This window comes from Cynocephalus volans, chromosome 2 (assembly GCF_027409185.1).
Source record: "Cynocephalus volans isolate mCynVol1 chromosome 2, mCynVol1.pri, whole genome shotgun sequence".
Taxonomy (NCBI): Eukaryota; Metazoa; Chordata; class Mammalia; order Dermoptera; family Cynocephalidae; genus Cynocephalus; species Cynocephalus volans.
The window spans coordinates 49542036-49562642 of record NC_084461.1 but is presented as its reverse complement, the minus strand read 5'-3'; the positions used below and the strand labels follow the sequence as shown (position 1 = coordinate 49562642).

At 38.8% G+C, this 20607-nt stretch overlaps 1 protein-coding gene across 1 annotated transcript in view; it reads right to left on the bottom strand.

Annotated features, from left to right (window-relative positions):
- The window catches only part of RAB3C (RAB3C, member RAS oncogene family), a 222212-nt gene that overhangs the window by 14442 nt on the left and 187163 nt on the right, over positions 1-20607 (bottom strand). The window contains exon 3 of the mRNA XM_063087929.1: positions 13568-13692. Coding sequence (XP_062943999.1) covers positions 13568-13692 — 125 coding nt within the window. The remainder of the gene's footprint in view (positions 1-13567; positions 13693-20607) is intronic.

Sequence of the window (20607 nt, the reverse complement as noted above, 5' to 3'; positions counted from 1 at the left end):
TGGTGGTGTGCAGGTGGGTCCAGCACTTACCTGGGCTCCCACTCACTGCTGCTCTTAGCAGAACATGCTGCTTCATGCTGGGGGATCTGAAGTGGCACTGGCCATGACAGCAATTGCCACACAGGGTGGGAGGGCACACATGCCAGCACCTGTAGTAGGGCATCCTCAGACAGTGCTGCAGGCAGCTTCCCCACTTCCTGGGTCAGACACTGGTGGGAGGAGGGCGCTGCTCCAGAGGCTGGTGGTCACGAAGCCTGGCTCTCTGAACAGGCTCCTGCTCTAGCTGTGTACCCACCAGTCCAGTGTTCCCTGAGTCCCCCTGGTGGACGGCCTATCAGTGTGCCCGTGTGTCAATGGGTCTCTCTTTTTTTAACTGTCATGAAAACATTTTTCTATGTACTTAATCTGCACACAAATTGTGTTTGAATCTTACATCTGGCTGCTTTCCTCATTTGATTACTTACATCAGCACCCTGTCCTCCGTGGCTGTGTGAGTTTGAATACTTCCAGATCTAGCTGTGTGCCGACTCAGCTGTGAGGTCTTGCCCACACTGAGCATTACCTGCTCCCTACCATTTCTTTTCCTATCATATATTTGGAACTTAGTTGTTGTTTTGTATAACCGGTATAACACTTCAGTATAACAGCAGTGTACAATTCAGTAGCTTTTAGTGCATTCACAGGGTTATGTAGCCACCGCCACTATTTAATTCCAGAACATCTTCATTACCCTAAAAAGAAACTTGGCGTGCATTAAGCAGTCATTCCCCTTTCCCTGCCCCCCCATATTAGGTGTATTTTGCTCCCCAATTAGATTGAACATCTGATAAGGGCTTCTCCATATCCCTTGAAATATTTAACACAGTACCCAGCACAAGCAGGTGTCCAGCAGATTTTGGCTAATTAAAGGATTGATTGCTGTTAATTGGATGGGAGCAGTGGGTGGGGTGGAAATGGAGAAATGGAAGGAAAGAGAATCACTTTCTTTTTGGTTATGGTTATGAAGTGACTAAACTTGTGAGCAATTCCATCAGCCACATTATTTCTAGATGGAGTTTATCAAGCACAGAATTCCACCTAATATCATTTTGCTTTTGCCCTGTGGGAAATTTATGATATAAAACAAATTAAAGCAGCAGCTCTATTCACCTGTGGAAAGACACATTTCTGAAAAAATTGAAAAAATGCAAGGTTGTTACACTTCAGTATCTCAGCTAACAGCTGTTAATGTGTTGAGAAATTGATGTTCTGTCAGACTGGTTTTAATAAATGGATAAGGATCCTTTATGATTGGCAGAGTGGTTGTTTATATGCAAATATGTGCTGAGTGATTTAAGAGTTTGTTCTCTTAAATCTGTTAAATACCACATTCCCTTTTTAACTTCTTAGCATTTCAATAGGCTTCTAATGATAAAGGAGAAGATTTCTAGCCTAGGCTACTTATGAATTGGCTAAACATCAATACAAAAACTTCAGGAACTTTTATTTGTATAGGATTCTCAGTTTATTATAGCATTTGTATGCATTATGAATTAGCAGGTTATTTTTGCTGTGAGTGGTGCATATGAAATAGAGCAAATAGTGTAATACATTTCCAATTAGCAGGGCCCAAACTAATGAGAGTTCATTCTGATATCCAAGGATGTGGAATCTTAAATATAACTAACATTTATTGAGCACATATTATGTGCCAATATATGCTAGGCATTTTGCATTTATTTCCTAAACTTGGGACCAGCACCATGAAGTAGGTACATTTACAATGCTCATTTTACAGTTGAGAAAAAAGATTGAGTCACGCATTTGCTAAACCAGGACAAGAACTAAAGTCTGACTCTAAAACTCACACTTAACCTCTGCCCATCCCTAATGTCCACCTTCAAATATTCTGGCAGTGCCCCCACTCAAACATCATAGAATAATAACTGCTGGCTTCATAAAAAAGTTTTGGGGGATTTTTATCCATGCTGAGTAATGTTTTTTAACATTTACCTGTTCCTAAAATCAGGAAATTCTTTTCAAAGTCTAACTCTAGCTCTTTTCAATAGTAATACAGCCTAGCCCTCCTCTCCAGAGCAAATGCAGAAAGCTATGTGAGGCTTCACATAAATGATTTTCCTTCAGTGATAAATTCTGACAACTGTAATTAAATCAACTGTTTTCTTGACAGAGCTTGTATCTGGGGAAAAAATACCATCTCTCTAGTAGCAGTTAGTTTATTCATTAAACTCTCAAGGCAGAGGATGAGATAATAATGAATTTTAAAGTCTTTAAATCTCTTTCTTAGAATGGCCACTTCCTTGACAAATAAAGCCAATTCAAGTGAATGCCAGTTTACTAAATTTAAAGGCAAAAGAGAGAGAGACAGACTAGGGTGTAGTATCTAGATTCAGTGGGGAAAACTATTATGATGGATTTCATAGATATAAAATCATACTTTAGTATGTACAAAGATGGGTGAGGTGCCTGTAGGAACCAAAGAGTATATCCTTGGAATCTGATGTTGAAACAAGAAAAAAAGTCACCAGCTGAGAATAAAGTTACTAAGCAAGTGTGACAAAGTGCATAAGATTAGTCATCTGCATAAGTAACTCATTCTAAGGTAGGATTAACAAATGACTTTCTGGTGAGAATGGGACACTTCCCAAAATCCATCAAAGGACCAGGGTGTCTCCCAAGTTTCCAACATGGAGAGTGATATTTTCCTTTTAGCTGTGGTCTAATGAGTTATGAAATTTCCAAGGTGAGACCACCAAATGGAGTTGGTCTGTATAGAGTCAAGGAAAAGGAGAGTCAAGGATTCAGAGTATTTACTGCTGAGTGTAGTCAAGAGGAGAGGAGAGGGTGCCTGTCCCAAGCTGTGTGAGTGTGCAAATTTGTCTGTGCCCCAACTCCATTGGGATAAGGGAGCATTGTCCCCACTCAGTGGTATTTCCTTACTGTCACAGGCCTGGCAAGAAGTAAGCACTCAATAGAATAAGGAATAAATAAATGAACATCACTGGGTTTCCTTTTCTTCGATCTACAGTCACTGAGAAACTCTATGAAATTGATTGGCTTTCCTAAGGGTATATTTTCTATTGATAAGAGGATGCACTGCTTATCTGAGAAAAATACTATCAGCTATGTTGCATTTACATTTCTCAAGTAATAAAAGCATTTTTAATTAGAGATCAGTCCCTTGTGAGTTTGGTTAGTATGATTTGTTCTGTTTACCACGAGAGAAAGGAAATGACACGGGCCAGTGTGCAAAGCTGATGAACAGACCTGGGACTCTGCCAGCTGCACACACCAGTATACATTTCACAGTCCAGTGTGAGCAAACAGTCTTTGATTTGAGCTCTTTCAACTCTTAACACTCAGCAGATTAAACTCTATCCAGATGCTGCAGTTTATATTTCTTATATCTGCTTTTAATTTTGGTTAGTAATATTGGTATTAGCACTTTTTTGTTGTGTTTAAAAACCAAATAAAACATGAAGCCAGCAGCTTACACATATTTCTGTTAAATGGAACTGGATTCATTTTTAAACAGACCACAAAAAGGGTTTGCAAATTCACGTGAATGGGAAGAGGACACAGCTTGGAAGATCATCCTAAGAGAAGGAGCAAAGGTGGGGTTCTGAGCCAAGTCTAGGTAAGAAAAATAAGGGATAAACAATTTTGAGAGATGGGGCAGGAGATATGTAAATGGAAGGTTGGTTAGGGTATAAGCTTTGATCCACAAATGGTAGAAGGGCACCGAGAGTTTGGAAGCTCTTTAGCAAGAAGAAGAGGACTTTGCATATTGGTGGCTCTTACAGCAGCTGGACTCATGGGAATGAGGATGCCCCAGGGGTCAAATGTTGATAGAGATCTGGAATAATAAGAAGGAGTATAGGAAAGACCATCTAGATTAGTGAAGTTGACTAAAGAAAGCAACTAGTAAAATAGGGGTTTGCCAGGGGCTAAGAATTCATTCACTGGGGAACGTGAGCACATAAGAGTGGAGGTTTAGAAGCTTAGCCTTCGAAACACTGGGGTCCCAGAGGAAGCTGAATGCACCACTCAAAGATGCTGCATGGGTGGGTTCCATGGGTTGGATGTAAATTGAATCACTTTTGAGATTGAAAGGGGATGCTATTAATACTTACACTGGGAAATGAGCATAAATTGGGGCTGTCCTGAGCACACTGGGAGGCATGGTCACTTTATTCATAAGGAGCAGACACTTTCTGAGGAGTGAATTTCGGCTGCCAGTAAAGAGGAGAATAAAGATCAAGAGTTAATAGAACTTGAGCTCAATGAAGACAAGGACCAGGAGGAAGTGGAAGTCCTTTCCCTTTTTTAACCACGCCTAAACCAACCCAAACACATTAAAGTGTACACTGTTGGTTGATTTTATGCCTCCTGAGAATACTTAGCCAGAAAAGAACGTGAGCCAGGGGACGTAACAGTAGGGGGCAGTGCTTCTCCAGAGAGCTGTGTGCAGATAGGTACTTAGAGCATTTGAATAGCATTGCTGAGACTCCTTGCTGAACCCAGAAGTTGGCAATCCCTGTTCTTTCACAAACAGTACAATTAGGATTTAAATCAATCTTTAAAAGCTGCTAGAGAACAGAGTCAATGCATGTTTGGAGCAGGTGGTTTGAGTTTCAAAAATAGTCTTCAGGGCAATGCTATTCTCATTAAGGTTTCTGGCTCCTCAACCTGGCTTTATTACAAAATTGTTTTCGTAGAGGCAAGGGGAAAATGACCAAAAAATTGAAGAAAAAAAGTGGGGTAGCTGGAGGCAACACTGCGGGTCTATGCTCAAAAGGAAAGCTCTAAAATGGCCACGGTGGGAGAGTATCCACCACTAGGGCTGTTCATGCTTCTCTGGCTGTGGTGCCCCAGCTAAGTAAATGGTGCTTGGCAAGCTGAACTGACACTCTAACGACAGGCTAAAGCCTATGAAATGAGATTAGCTATGAAAAAGTGTGCACTACCAAACCTTAAATCAGCCACAGTCTTTCACTAAGGAGGTTAACAATGCAGACATAGATACCAATGATGGCCATTTCTTAGTTTGCTTTACTTTTTCATACCAATTTCTTGTGTTACACAAAAATGCATTTAATGGAGGCAACTAGCTTAATTTCATAGAAAATGAAAGGGTGTCTACTTGCACTATAAATTTGCAAAGTTCTCAACTTGCTAAAGAACCTCCAAACTCCCACTTTCCTCCCACACTTGTGGATCAAACTTATCAAATCATTTCGACAATAAATTACTGTCATCTTTGAAAGTATGGAGTTCAAAATGCCAGTGCTTAGGTGTAATGCTGGTTCTTTCCATTTGCTTTCTAGATGTTGTCCCATTCATTCCTATGACTGTCCATCACATATCTCCATTCTCCTGACTCTCCACTCTCTGCCTCTTCCAGGATTTCTTCCGATCTGCACGTTAATATGCTGATTTCACTCCCAACTTCTCCCTCCATAAGGATGTCAGTCAATTACTCAAGCCAGACACTTATGGTCATCTTTCATGCTTTCATCCCCCCAACCTCCAGATCCAGACATTCACCAAGTGTTATTAGTTCCACTGACTAAATAGTATAAAAATCTTTCCCCCATTTGCATTGACACTGCCGCTGCTTTGTTTAGATCTGTGGTCCTTAACTTTAACACAATCAAGTGAGACATGGCAGAGCCTAAATTAGAGGTTCCCAGCACAGGCTGTACATTAGAATCACCTGAGAAGCCCAAAACACTCATATTTGTGCTCCAGCTTCAGGAGTCCTGGCCATGATTTTTTAAATGATCCCTAATTGGTTTGCATGTACAGCAGGGTTGAGAAACACTGACGTGGGCCCCAGCCATATCTCAGCTGACTGCGTTAGCCTCCTGTGTTGTCTGTGCTTCCTCTGCTCTCCTCCAGTCCATCCTCTAACCAGTGGTCTCCAAATATTTTTGACTGTACAATCTCTACAGTTAAAAAACAAAACAAAACAAAACAAAATAAAAACCAAAAACAATCCAGCACTGCTCTAATATATAAATATTTATTTTATAAATATATAATATACTATTGGACTAATACATTGTAAAACATACCCAATACCCAATAACTGAAAGAAAATTTAAGTTGAGATACAAATAAATCTGTTAATATTTTCTTTCTGTATTCCAGTTGATCTCAAATGCCTTAATTTTGGAAACATCGCCAGGGTTATTGACCTAAAATGAAATCTGATCTTGTCACTCCACCATTTAAAACCTAGCATTAGTTCCTCAGCAGGTACAGGACAAAGCCCTCGTTCTTCAGCCCTACAAATGAGGCTCTCCATTATATGGCGGCTTTTCCAGGCTTAGCTCCAAAGTTCTGTTTCTTCTGCCTGGAGGAACCATCACCTGTTTGTCTAACTATCAAAATCCTATCCATGCTTCAAGACTTGGTTCAAACACTGGGTCCACAGTGTGACCTTTCTCAAAGCCTCTACACAGGGATGGCCTTAATCTTAAGAGCTCCTCTAACACTGAGTCTGTACCTCTATTGTGGCACTTATATACTGTCATTTAATTCTTTGTTTATGTGTCCCTCACTAAGCTAGAATCTCCTTGGGAGGAGGAATTTGTCATTATTATCTTTTTACTCTCAGTGCCTGGCCAATAGTTGATGCTCAATAATATCGAATGAATGAATGAATTAAAATACTGTAATGTATTTGTGAATTCTATTTTGAAGCATCTATCTCCTATAGACAAGAAGAAAAAAACTCCGAATGTGACCCACTGCAGTTTGGGAAGAGAATCTTTGGCTTATTTATTTTAGCTCAATGGATTATTAAGCAATTACAAGTGGATATTGCTAAATTCTCATTGGACCTGCTAATTATGCTCTATTATACAACCTCACACTACTCTTCTGATCCTCAAAAGCCTACTTAGAAATGTATGTTCCATTGGCCACATGGGGACCACAAGCCTGAAAGGTTCACCATGAAGCCACCCTAGAAGCCCCACTCCCTGTGGCCGAGCAGCGGGAGCCCAGCCACAAAGCGTGACACCGATCCCAGCTCCCTTCTCCTGGCTGTGGGCTAATCTGCATCTTTTTTTTTTTTTTCCTGTAGATCAGTGGTTCTCAGTCAGGTCTACACATTGGAATAACCTGGGGCTTTAAAAAACAATACTGTTGTATGGGTCCCATCCCAGAGGTTCCAATTTAGTCAGCTTGAGATGCAGCTTGGGCACTTAAAAAGCTTCCCATGTTATTAAAATGTGTAGCCGAGGATGAGAGCCCTTACTCTAGATGCAGTCTTCTTTCTAGATTTGTTTTCCTGCCCCTGCCTTGGTCTTGCCTAATTTGATGTTCTGAAAAAGAAACGAGGTCCTCTCAATGTTTGGAGGCCTCGCTGTGACTCCTGACATCTCTGCCATTCTCAATCCCACAGCAGTCTGGTGTGGCTCTCTCAATGCAACAAGCAAGCAACTAAAATAGCACACTGTACAAAACCCTAATTTTCAGTTATTTAGAAGGGGACTTTCTTAAGTAGTCCTGATTATAGCCTCATTAAAATGGTGCTCTCAAGGTACTGAGAATTTTCTGTAAAATTTAGTGGTAACTATCTGAGTGTAAGTTTTAAGGCCCGTGGAGTGAAGCACTATGAATTTCCAGAGGTTTCTTATAAAGCACAGAACAGGTGGCTAAGGAGCTTTCCAGTTTATTAGTTGTGGAAATTCCAAAAAGCTGGGCATATTTTGAAAAGAGAAATTATGTATTTGAATAAGATTGCATTTAAGGTAATTTGTCCCTAATAACAATGTGATCATTTTTCTGTCATCTTCCACTGGATCATGTGGATCACTGGAAGATTGTGGGGTCCAGCTACATATGCCCTAATTTCCTCCTGGATGGAACACTAAATTCAGGTAAGACCTGTTCTGTAACTCAAGGTTGTGCCAAGAGTATGATGACTAATATGGAGCTTAGTGGTAAGGAAAGGTGTGAGGCTGCTATTACAATGCACAAAGAGAATATGGTTGCTTAGGGTCAGACCACATGGATCTAAAAGTTCAGGGTTCCCAGGACCATATGATTTCACATTGCAGTTACTACCTTTCTTTCTCTTACTTGGGTTGGCAATGAGAGTCAAGAGTGGCTTCCACCACAAGATTCATGGGAACAAATTAGAGAATCCCAGAGCCAGAGTTCCCAAATCAGGCACCCTGGGGTAACTCAGGCTCAGCAGAAATCAGAATCATGGTTACAAAAATCCAAGGAGGTAGCCTTTCCTGGCTGGGTTATAATGATATTTTATTTACTTCAATCATCTTGATTCCAAAAGTGGCATATGAGGTAGCGTGGTCAGCATGCCCAAGCTCTTATCCATGATGGAATAGAAATATCCCACAGAATTCAAGCTTTCTTTATTAGCCATGGAGGATCTGCCTGCCTTGATTTATCTAAACCTTTTGGGAAGCAATTATATATCTGGCCTGTACCATGTCCCACTTCCAGAGGTAGTTGGTTCTATTTAGTATATTTTTTATTATGTGAAAGAGTATCCTTTTTCATTTGTTTTAAATTCACCTCTTTCTACTTCAAGAGACTATTCCCTTGAAGGAATTGTTTAATTAAGCCACAATTTATCAAATCAATAAGTTTTAGAGTTCATAGACATAGAATGTGTCTTTTTGTCAGTCTTCACATGCCTAAAACAGAAGCATGTACCCCTCACAGACCTCCATGCCCCTCCTTCATCCTTCAAGCACACATATTGATGTTTTTCAGCCCTGTTTAGTATATATATTCATATTTTAGTGTATTTTCTGATATATCGACCACACTTTAAGCCCCACAAGAGGGAAGATCCATGTTTTAAGACTGCCATTATCATTATAGGTGTTTAGTAAGTATTTGTCAGATGAGGAATCAAAACAAAAGAGTCATTAAATGGGAAAAGAAGGGGAGACAAATTGTATAGCTTGAAAGATGGCAAAGTGTTAAGAGTATTTTGTGGTTGTCAGAAATCCTCATGGATTGTTAAAAAGAGAGAGAAGAACTGTGGTTACTAGAGGTGGGAAGGCGGGGGAATAGTGAGGGGCTGGTTAATGGACACACAATTGCAGCTAGATAGGAAAGATAAGAAAATTAGTTGTATTAGTGTGCAGCTGACCCAGGAATCTATAATTAACAATGATTTACTGCATGTTACCAAACGACTAGAAGAGATCAAATGTGCACATTGCAAAGGAATGATTAAGTTTTACAATGATGAATATGCTAATTTCCCTGAACTGATCATCACACATTGTATACAGGTATTGAAATATAACACTGTACCCCATAAATATGTACAATCAATATGATTCAATAAATTTTTTTTTTTTTAAATACAAAATCCTCACAAGATCTTTGTTCTGGACAGGACGGATGGACACAGAGAATGTGTCTGGAATTCAGTCATACATCCACATGATACCATAACAATTTGTCTGATTGCCAAGTAGTTGAGAATATTATCTGTTATTTTCTTCTGGAAAAAATATTAATGCAAATTAAAAACACTTCAAAACTAGCTCCTTACAAACTGTTAATAAAAAATAATTACTTCTCTCCAGAAGCAATTTTAAGTTATCTTTAGTCTTTGTTTCTCTGACTACATTTTTGGGAAACCTCGGAGTTTCTGCACTTTCTGCCTTTAAGAACACATAAAAATGGTTCAGTATTCTTCTACCTATAATTCCAAGGCAATAGAAATCCCTTCCCCTCCATAAATTTCTTTGTTCTTATTCCCAGTTAAATTACTCCTATTCTAGGAAAACTTATATCTTCAATTATATCTCCCATTTTTTTCTTATCTAACATTTAATAGTTTCACATTTAAAACTTAAATTATGAGATTGTACATATATACAATTGCCATATTATAAATTTTATATAAACTAAAACCACAAAACATTCTTATATATTGTTAGAGGCACATGCAATGTTAAAAACATGCATGGGAGGAATAATACCAGCCATAGATCATGTTCAGCTTTGGCAGCAATTCCCTACCCCATCTAAACACTCTTAATTTAGTCCTGTATAAAAGTCACAAAGGGATTTGTTAAAAATATAAATCCCTAAGCTTCAACTTCAAAAACTCTGATGCAGCAGGTCCAAGTTGGGGTTGAATGGGAGAAAAGGAACCCTGGCCGATTCAGCTGCACATGAGTAGAAAATTACCCTAAATCAGAAGGCCTGGATATACACAGCTGTCAGGGGGACACAGGAGCCTGTGCTCCACTGTGAGGTTAGGTCTGGGACATGATTTGGTAGTCATTAGTCTGTAGTCGGAGTTAAAACCTTGGAGTGGATGGGAATATCCAAGGGAGGGTGTAGAGAGAGGAGTGGTGGGCCAAGCATAGAAAGCCTGAGTGTGAGAGACAGAAAGAGGAGGAAAGAGTCTACCAAGGAAATAGAACACATGAGCAGAGAGGGAGCAGGAGAACAGAGAGCACCTGCTCATAAAAGCCAGGGTGGCAGAGTGCAATTAGGAGGAGGTGCTCAACAGGGCCAAAGGAAACAAAATGCCCAGGAAAGGGAAGGCCAGAAAAATGCTCACTGTCATAGTCTATCTAAGGTACTATCATGTTCGTTCCTAGAAGGGTTATTTGTCATTGCATTTCCAGCACATGGCAAATTATAAGCACTTAGTAAATGTTTGGCAAACTACAGCTTGGTTCCATTAAGTACTCTCATTAAGATGAGCAAATGTTACATGAATATAACCATCCACAATGGTGAACTAATTGTAACCAGATCGATAAAGCAGTTATTTTGAGCTACCTGCCAAGATATGGTAATGACCTTTAAAAAACAATGCCTAACCTCTGCATGTACATGATGTTATTCTGGAGAATGGGATGTTACCAGTAATTTTTAAAAATAAAGCAAAGACCTTTAAAACCTTTAAATTTAGATTGTGAGAATGTTTTTGTTCCATACAAATGAACTCTCATGATCATTTGCAGAAGCGTGTGTAGTCATGAGGAGAACAAACCACATTAAAGGAGGTAAATGACTCTCCAAGAATGCATGTGTCGGTTGCTATGACAACTGCTGGGTTTTATTAAAAGACAACAAAAAATCAATTAGAAGACATTAGGAGAACTTGCACAGGAACATAAAACATTTCTGCCTCACAATTTTAGGAACTTTCCAACATCTGTGTACTGGATGGAAACAGAGTGTGCCAGTCAATGGAGTTCTAAGGAAAGTCACCTTCTTGATGCATTTCCATCATTATCATTACCGAAGTAATCTGATCCATAATCTGATCTTCTCAATACCCAAGTAATTTATTAGAGTAGTAAATAAATTTAGCCATTCACCCGGCTCTTTTGTATCAGTGACATTATACAATTCTTGGCTCTTACATATTTTCTTTGAACTAGTTTTCAGGTTTATTTATAAGGACAGCCTGTGTAGCAGTTTCTTCCCCTACATGGCTTACATCGGGGTGGTCAAGAAAATATTTCCAGGGTGGGAAAGAAGAGACAGTCTTAGGAAGCCATCCTGCCAACCATCTCCCAGTTTTCTTTCTCTCTTTTCTTGGGGATTTACTGTTCTCCATTCCCGTTTTCCTGAGATACTAACAGGACTAAAAAAGATTGCCAAGTTTTTCAGACAGTTCTTAAACCATCGTTAAATTGATAGACTGGGGAGAAGCTCTACGACAGAGAAGAGAAAGGCTCAAGAGTAGCCACAGTGAGACCAGATATCAGCTGTTTGACTTTTTCATGGGTAGCTCTAAGAATGCTTGGTGGAAGGGTTCTTGTGGTCACTCAGCGATAACTTTTAGTCTAATGAGCTCATGAATCTCATGGTCAAGCTTTCAGAGTGGACTATACCTAGTTCAGTTATGAGGTTTGCCAAGGGACAGTGACCCATGGAGAGGGTCCCTGCTTCTCCAATCCATGCTGTATACCACCAGCAGATTAATCCCAAATCATCCCCTTCATAGCAGTGTTTTTCAAATTATGGGTTGGAATTTATTAGTGAGGTGGAGGATCAACTAGTGGACTGAGACCATCATTAAAAAGAAGAAAGAGGTTAAGATAGAAAATAGTGTGGAATCTCATTTAGTTAAGGTAAAATGTGTTTTGTGAAACTATGTTTAATTCTCTCTCTTTACATATGTATGCCCTGGGTTGTTAGATTGAATGTATTTCTCACAAAAGTCCAGGCCAAAAAGTTTGGAAGGTTCTTCTCTGCTAAGAATCCCTCAATGTTCCCTGTTGTCTACAGAAAAAATGAAAAATCAAACAAAAATTCTAACTCCTTTACCTCTAGGGTTGGAATCATTCCCCGAATCTCCAACTCACTTCCACAACTCTATGCTAGGTTCCATTCACCGCCCTCTCAACTTATGTTCATCTCAATATCCACCCTCTTCTGTGCCTTTTCCTCATGATGTCCCTCTCCTCTTTGTAGTTTTTACATTCCACTGTCCTTTAGGGTACATTCAAGCTGTATCTTGCCATTGAACCCATGCAATCTCATTTCCTCCCACCACTCACCTCTTCCTGGTGGTCCTGCTCATTTCCACACATTATCTGTCCAGGTGTCTTCCCTGCATTGCTCTTTGTCTGCCTCCTATCCCACTGCACCCCCATACCTCCTTCTGGCAATATTTTTTCTATCCCTGTGTCTACTTTCCTCTCCCTTTTGCTTTCCTTTTGGCATCTGCCTTCTAGCTCATCATCTCATTGGCCTGTTTTTGTTGTCCTGTTATCTCTGCCTTCTTGTGTGTATCTCTAGTCTCCCCACTTGATGGAAAGCAACTTGAGCCCAGAGACTGTGGATCATACTGTTTTGTATTCCCCATGATGTTTGACATGTAATAGGTGCTCAGTTAAAGGTTCTTGAGTCAATCAATCAATCATCAATCCCTTTGCACAGAAACTCTACCCTAGTCGCTACAGCATTTTTCTCTTTAGATACAGTGTTTTGTGTTTGTTATGGCCTTGCTATTTCTAAAGCTCTGTCATATTTATTATCTCATTCGATCTTATCTACAAGGCCTTGGTTAAGTAGGCATGGATTATGATACTCATTCTTGAGAGATGAAGAGATTGAGTCTCAAAGAGATTCGTAACAGTAATATAGCTTATCAGTGGTGTCCCTAGAACCAGCATGTAGGATGTGACCTAGTCTGTACCATTACCATCTTCCAATGGACACTTGAGAACAATGGTAATCACACAATAAAATACTCACTCAATGAAAGATGTTGTGTATAGAGGAAAAAACAAAGAAATAGTGGTCAAGGCATAGTTTGTGTTTCTCGTGCAATAAGAATTTGAACACCTTGTATTAAGACCAAAATTCTGGGCATCATTTTTGCTTCTATAAATTGTGGTTGAATTCAAGTGAAGCCACATGAAGTGGGAGGAAATGCAGGGACTGCTTATGAGGATGTGTTGCTTTCCACTGTCAGGTTGAGAGACTTTTCATTAACCCCACCCTGGCAATGGGACTGTACATGGGACTCTGTACATTGTTAAAAATAATCGCCAAGCTCTCTTTCTCATTAATTTGCTAATTTGTTTCTCACCGAGCTGTTCTCCTAGGCGTTGGCCTCTCTCAGTTGAGATGACCCGCTCGTCTTCCATGTCACATTTGTTGCCAACCAGGATAACCTGGGCATTATCCCAAGAGTACGTTTTGATTTGAGTTGACCTAAAAGAAAAATAACAAGCACAAAATGATCAGAAGAATGCAGAACAGCATACAATGGAAGAGAAAAAATATATCTCACAGATGATGATAATAACAAAAAAACGAAGGCCAAATTCTTGACATTTAGAATTAATTAGTTCAGTGCAATTTCACCCTTCAGAAATTCATCAGAGATTGCATGAGTCAAAACTCAAGAGAACAGTGGTGCTGTACTAAAATTCTTTTTATTTGTCAAAATTAATACTATTCCCGCTACTTCCTTTCTCTCTTCTACTTCTGTCTTATATAATACCTTTATAGCTAGGGTGGCCGACCATCCAGGTTTGCCAAGACTTTCCCAGTTTTAGCAATAAAAGTTACATGTCCTGAGAAACTCCTAAGTCCTAGACAAACCAAAATGGTTGGTCACCCTATTGCCAGTCCATCACACAAAAACATCATTTTCCCATGTCACAGTAACATCTTAAAGAGCTAAGGTAATTGGAGCTTAGGAAATCTGTGGATAATAATTTCAAAAAAAGGAATCATAAGAACTAATATACTCATGCCTTACATTTTTAAGAGAAAAATGCCAAGTTGATTACTATCAAAATTGCAATACAACGGGCTGGTGTTTTAAGTTACTACAAACAGGATATCTTCAATTCAGAATAAGCCTCTAGTGTGGATCATAATGCAAATAACCAACATTTGATTTTGAAACTTAGACAATAATTATAATAGTTAACATTTGCAAGTATTGTTCTAAATGCCTTACATATGTTACCTTAATTTAATCCTTAGAGTAACTCAAGGGGGATATTATTATCCCCATTTTACAGTTGAGAGAAATAAGGCATAGAGAGGATAAATGATTTGCCCCAAATCACTCAGCTGGTAAAGTGACAGGTCTGGGAATCTCACTCAGGCAGTATGGCTCTCAAGCCTGTGCTTTTAAACATGTTTCCATATTACTCATTAAAAGTTTGAGAAGTGAAATTCTAGTGCATTTATTGTCATTCAGAGAGGAAGTCATGTTCTCTAATCCTCCCTTTATATTGGCCATGTTCTTATCTGAGAACAGGCTCAGATGGGTGGAAAAGATATTGCCCAGTGGATGGCCAGGAGAGAGATACTGAAATCTTGAAAAGCTAAACAAATGAAGTTTGAAGAAACAAATTTGTGAAGTGTTGGAAAGGGAAGCTTGGGAATGGTCTTACTAACAATTGTCAAGTCTTTTAGAATTACTGAATATAAAACAGAGATTAGCTTTTCTCAACTTGAACAGAGAATAAAAAGTAAATAGCTTTAAACTACAGCAGGAGAGCTTTTAATGACATGTGATCATTGTGTCTCCCTCCTGAGAACAAAGGAAAGAGCTAAGAGGCAGATAGGATTTTGTTCCAGAGTATTCCCCTGAACCAAGTGCAAGTTTTCAAATGAGATTAAAATCTCTGGTGAGATATGCTCTTGATTCTACCTGGACATCCCAGAGGCACAGCATATTTTGTCAGAAAAATCTGGGGTGTATGACCTTGCTAATTCTGATGGCTAAGTTAATAATAATATATATATTTTTTAGCAACAATAAGATTTGGCATGTATCCATAAACAGGAGAAATAAAGTCAGAAAATTTAAACTGTATACTTTTTTCTTACCACATCTTACATGTGGGGTATATGAAAAATGATGAATTCATAATGAATTAAGGTGTAAAAAATATCCCACATCTGGACACATCTTAAATCTTAAATACCAATATGTTTTTACAAAGGAAGTCCAAAGTTAACTTTTAAAGGATCTCAAATCTCATTGAATTTCCTTATGTATTTTTTAATTTTTTAAATATCATCCCTATACTAGTGTAAGCCTTATAAACCAAGGGGTGGCCTATGCTTGTAAAGGCTCTAGGTAGAGAATCCTCATGTTAATGGAGAAAGTTCCTGGTAGTACAGCTGGAAATCAGATGCCCAGAGTGCAATTAGTGACATGGGGTTCACAGGAGAGTGTTATAATTGTGTAAGGAAGGAGTTGGAGCCAGGATGCAAATGACACAACTTCTTGAGTTTCCTGAGGACAAACTCTCACTTGAGGAAATCTGGCACTCATCTGGCCTGGAAAACTCATCCTACTGCATCCCTGACTGTATAAACTCAACCCAGGGTATACATTTACGAGGATCAGGTGTAGAGGATTCATAAAGCAAATGTACTTCACAGGGCCTGGTTTTCCAAAGCCTTGCAGTTTCAAATATTGACTTTGCAAAGGACAGGAAATTTTCCTCAGGCTATAAAGTCTCTGGTGTAAGATAAAGATTTGTAACATAGCAAGGTTGCTGGCTCAAAGACAGACTGTTTACTCATTGATATGTAAAGTTACTGGGAAGCTGCTGGAGGGAGAAGGAATGTTTGCTAGATCAAGCTTTTGTTGGTAGATCACTTAATTTTCTAAGGGAATGTCATCTGACTTGTTTTTACTGAATGTTACCAGCTTCTCTTGTTAAACTTGAAAAATGGTACTTAGCAAAAACCCCACCTATGTCTCTTCCTGTAACTTCTTGTTCTGGAGAATAAATGCAGGAAGAGAACCCCAATTTGGGGTTAATTTCCCAAATGGAAGGAATGCCTCTCGCTTGAGGGTTCTGGGGGAGATTAACCACTTTGGGGCTTCTCACTGCTCAGAAGAGATGGGCTTTGAGTAATCCTTTATGGCTCCGTCACCCAGGAGAAGAGGGGTGACAAATCCGTGGAGGGCAAAGCAACAGTCAGGAAGGTACATAACTCAGCATCCACTGGCTGATTTGTATCCTTTAACCAAGTTGATGGAATGCTTGCTTCTATCATCAAACACATCTGAGTATCTCAGTTCTGCTGACATAATAACCCATGGGGTCTTTGCTCCTGCAATGGATTATACATTGATGCATACACAACATTTCCTGGTCTCTAAAAATTTATAATATATGAAAAGAACATCTTAACATCTATTTTTTTTTTTAGCCATAACTATATTAGAACCATCCCCCTTCCTATTTGTTCTTATATAAAAAATATTTTTATGTAATCTCCAATGTTTTAAATTGCCAAGAAAATAATGTAAAATGAGTATTTTTACAATTACCAGGGAATTATAAAGAACATTATCTTGAAAGCTTAGACCAATTTTCTTTGTAATGAAATAAAAATTGTGGTCTGGCACATTTGTGTTGAGATGAACAAAAGATTGATTTGCCTTCAGAGTGAGTTAATTTTATGATTGAAATCAGTATTGCAAATATTCAATGCTTGGTCTTGGTTTTGACTTCCCTGGGCTTCCTGATGGTGTTCTCCATCAGCAGAGCAGGGAAGATAGCTGCAGACACAGTCACACCATCAGTAAGAGGGGTCAGAACAATGCTGGTTGGATCTGGATTACAACATGTCATAGAATCTAAGATGCCATAAATCATAAGTTAAAAAATATTTTACTACAGCCAAGAATGAAAAGTTATAGCAAATTAAACTATGTTATAGTACTTTAACAATAGTCCTGCTTGGCACATTTGTCAGTCACTTTAGCTTCTTGTTGCTTTGAAATTTCTTTCATGTATTCTGAAGGATTTAGCAATTTAAAAAATTTTCTTTTGCTTTTGGTTGTTTTGCTTAGTGCATGACAGTTAACCATGTCATGCCTATGTTAATAATAAAAATTAAAATACTTTAGCTAATTGTGGATATCTTCCCTTCTTAGGTCCTGTAGAGCATGAAGTTGTTGCTTTGTGAAAAAATATGAAATAATGGTCATTACTCCAAAATAAGTATTCATATCACTAGTATTAAATTTAGACCCCTTTCTGCATACACTATAAATTTCTGCCCATGTACCAATAATTGCCTAACTCAATGGAGGCAATGCCAGTGTAACCAGCTATGACCAAGTTAATGTGTATGCAGGCAATGAAATCCATGTTTGGTGCTGCTACATAGTGATTATAATAAACCACTGATGATAAGACACTTCCCAATGTTGGAGACGTTAAAATATGAAAATTGTGAATCTTAGATTCTGTAAAATGTTATTGTGTTCCTGTTTTGTTTTGTTTTTTCAAATGTGTGAAGATCATACATGAAGAAGGTAGAAATAAGGGCCCAGATTATTTCCTTAACTCTGGAAAATTTGGAGATGAGGAAGTATTAGCCCATGAGTTGAGAAAGACCCAGAGCTGTGCATATTTCATCTACACTGCAATACGAATTAGGGTCAGAAGAATGTTGAGATAGCAATCCAGTTCCCGTCCCTTCCAACTCAGAATCACAACAATTTATTCAGCCAGTTTAAGAGAAAGCTCCAATACTAAGTGAGAATGGGGAAGTCATTCGGAATTCTTTAGCGTCAGTATCTTCATCTGTAAAATGAGGCTACCACATTTTCTACTTTGGGGCTGTTGTAGGAAAATTATGATCTAAGTAGGGCCACATTTTTAACTTGAAAACATCTTTTTACAAATAGAGCACATTATTAGTCTCAGCTTGGGCAGCCAGCTGTTCCTCTTCACAAATCGAGCTCCATTCATCCTTTCTAATTCCTATACTCTAAACAATAATTGGAATTTTTTCATTATAGAATCTCAAATTTTGTCTCCAGTTCATATCTCCAGGCTTAGTTCTTCTAAACAAGCACATTTTTTACTGGGAATAAATGGCCTTACTCTCGTATGTCTATCAGGAATGTGACACGTTTGTTGAATAAATCCTCCTTTCATGTGGCATTTATATGTATTTACTTTTCTGGCCATTTGCTGTATTTCGTAAAATTTCTTATTTGGGGGATGTTTCCAATCAGCTCAATTGAGGGACTAATTTCTTTGTTGGGTAGAGATACACATTTAAAGAGAGTGGCTATCACCAAATAATATACACCTGAAAAGATGATTTATTTCTGACTTGCTGCAAAAGATCCTTTGGGATTTACCATTAATCTCAACAAGATTAATGGAATCAGAAGCCATATGCTGGTCACCATGGTTACTCTGCAGATGGCAGTTAACTCAGACCTTACCAGTACCAGATCACAGATACTAAAAAATCTGTTATTTAGTTACTATTTAGCTAAAACAAAACAAAACAAAACAAAACAAAATATACAAAAAACCCCAAACCTTCTCTCATATTTATTTATAATCTCAAAAGAGAGAGGGGAGGAAAGCATAAACCCCCATTTCAGCTCCTTTCAAACGTGAAAGTGAGGTCTTGCAAAAGAGTTGGGATGGGGCAGAGGGATGTAAAAAGAGTTCTTGATATTTTATAATATTTTACACATAAATAACTGGACTCTACACAGAATAAAATAATTTAAGTCTGGAGATCTGTAAATGAACAAACTGAATTCCTACAATATCTCTATTCCTTCTCTTCTGTTCTGGGTATATAAGTAATTTCCTATGAATTCAACCTCTTCTCATAGAGAATAATGGGCTCTGGCTAGTCACAATGTTCTGAAAAACACTGCACAAAACGTACTTCAGTGAGTCTCCCCCACCCCCCAAAAATTGTGTCCTAGGATCTGATTTGGGCTGTATATGGGGGAAATGGGGTTTCAGAGAGAATATGGTTTGCTCTTCCTTACCCAGTGTAGTTCAGACAGATCTTAATTTAAAAGCTAGTATTTTCCACTGTATCTTTTAGTCTTACTCTCCAACATTTAGGAGCCTTGGCTTTTCAGTATCATAGCATACTTCAAGTTTGTAAGGAAACTTGCTTACAAGTTTTTTTTCACTTGCTCTTCATCATGGGAAGAGTCCATCCCAGAAAGAGGTTGCTTTTCAGCCTGTCCCAGAAATGATAAGCCATGAGAAGCCCAGGTGAGTTCTTCAGAGACCAAAAAATTTCAGACAAACTTAGAAAAGCCCAGTTTAACATAACACCTTGTATTAGTCCATTTCTGTTGCTTATAACAGAATACCTGCAACTGGGTAATTCATAAAAATGTAGAATTTATTTCTTATAGCTTCAGAGGCTGGGAAGTTCAAAGTCCAGGGAACACATCTGGTGAGGGTCTTGTTCTTGCTGGTGGCTTTACAGCAAAGCAGGGTATCACATGGCAAGAAAGGTTGAGTGAGAGAGAGCTAAGTTTCTCAGTTGTTCTCCTTTAAAGCCATCAGAACTATGCCCATTACTCCATGAGTGGATGGATGAATCCATTCACAAGGACAGTCTTCACAATCTAATCACCTCTGTAAGGTTCTCCCTTTCAATTACCGTAATAGGGTTTCCTACCCTTTTAACACTGTCACAGTGGGGATTAAGTTTCAATGAGTTTGAGGGGGCATTCAATCCAAAGTACACCTTTCACATGGCCTTGGCTTACTTTTCTAGCTTTATCTCTTGCTCCCTTCCTTTTTCCAACTCTGATATGGGCTTATTAATTTCTTTGAATTTCCCATACATGCTTCACTTTCAATAAGTAAGGGCTATCACTATGGATGGTTTCAGGTTTTGCGAGGTCTAAAATTAATAAAAAATTTAGGGCCTAATTTAAGAAAAACAATGCAAATTATAAATACAGAATTAGGCCCAGGATATTTTGTAGCAGATGCTGTTGCTGCTCTGTCCATATCCCCCAGGTCTGGCTGGCTGACTTCTGACTACAAGAGTCTGCACCTTTTTGCTTTACAGCTTTCTCCAGAGCAATGAAAGGTCATTCCGCCCATCAGGGAAGGTCAAATGTATCGGAAATGACACACCCAGGAGCAGCCTCAGCCGATGACTGACAAGAGTTGGTGTATAAACACCCCAGCTCTCTTTCTTCTCAGGTTTCTACCACGTTAATTCTTAGACTGTTTAAGCAGGATTAAGATCTAGTTACGTATAATGGAAGTTAGCTTGAAAATACCTCTTATTAGCTTTCTTCCCTTTCACAGCTTGCTTCCCCACCCTCTATGGGTTTTTCTTGCACTT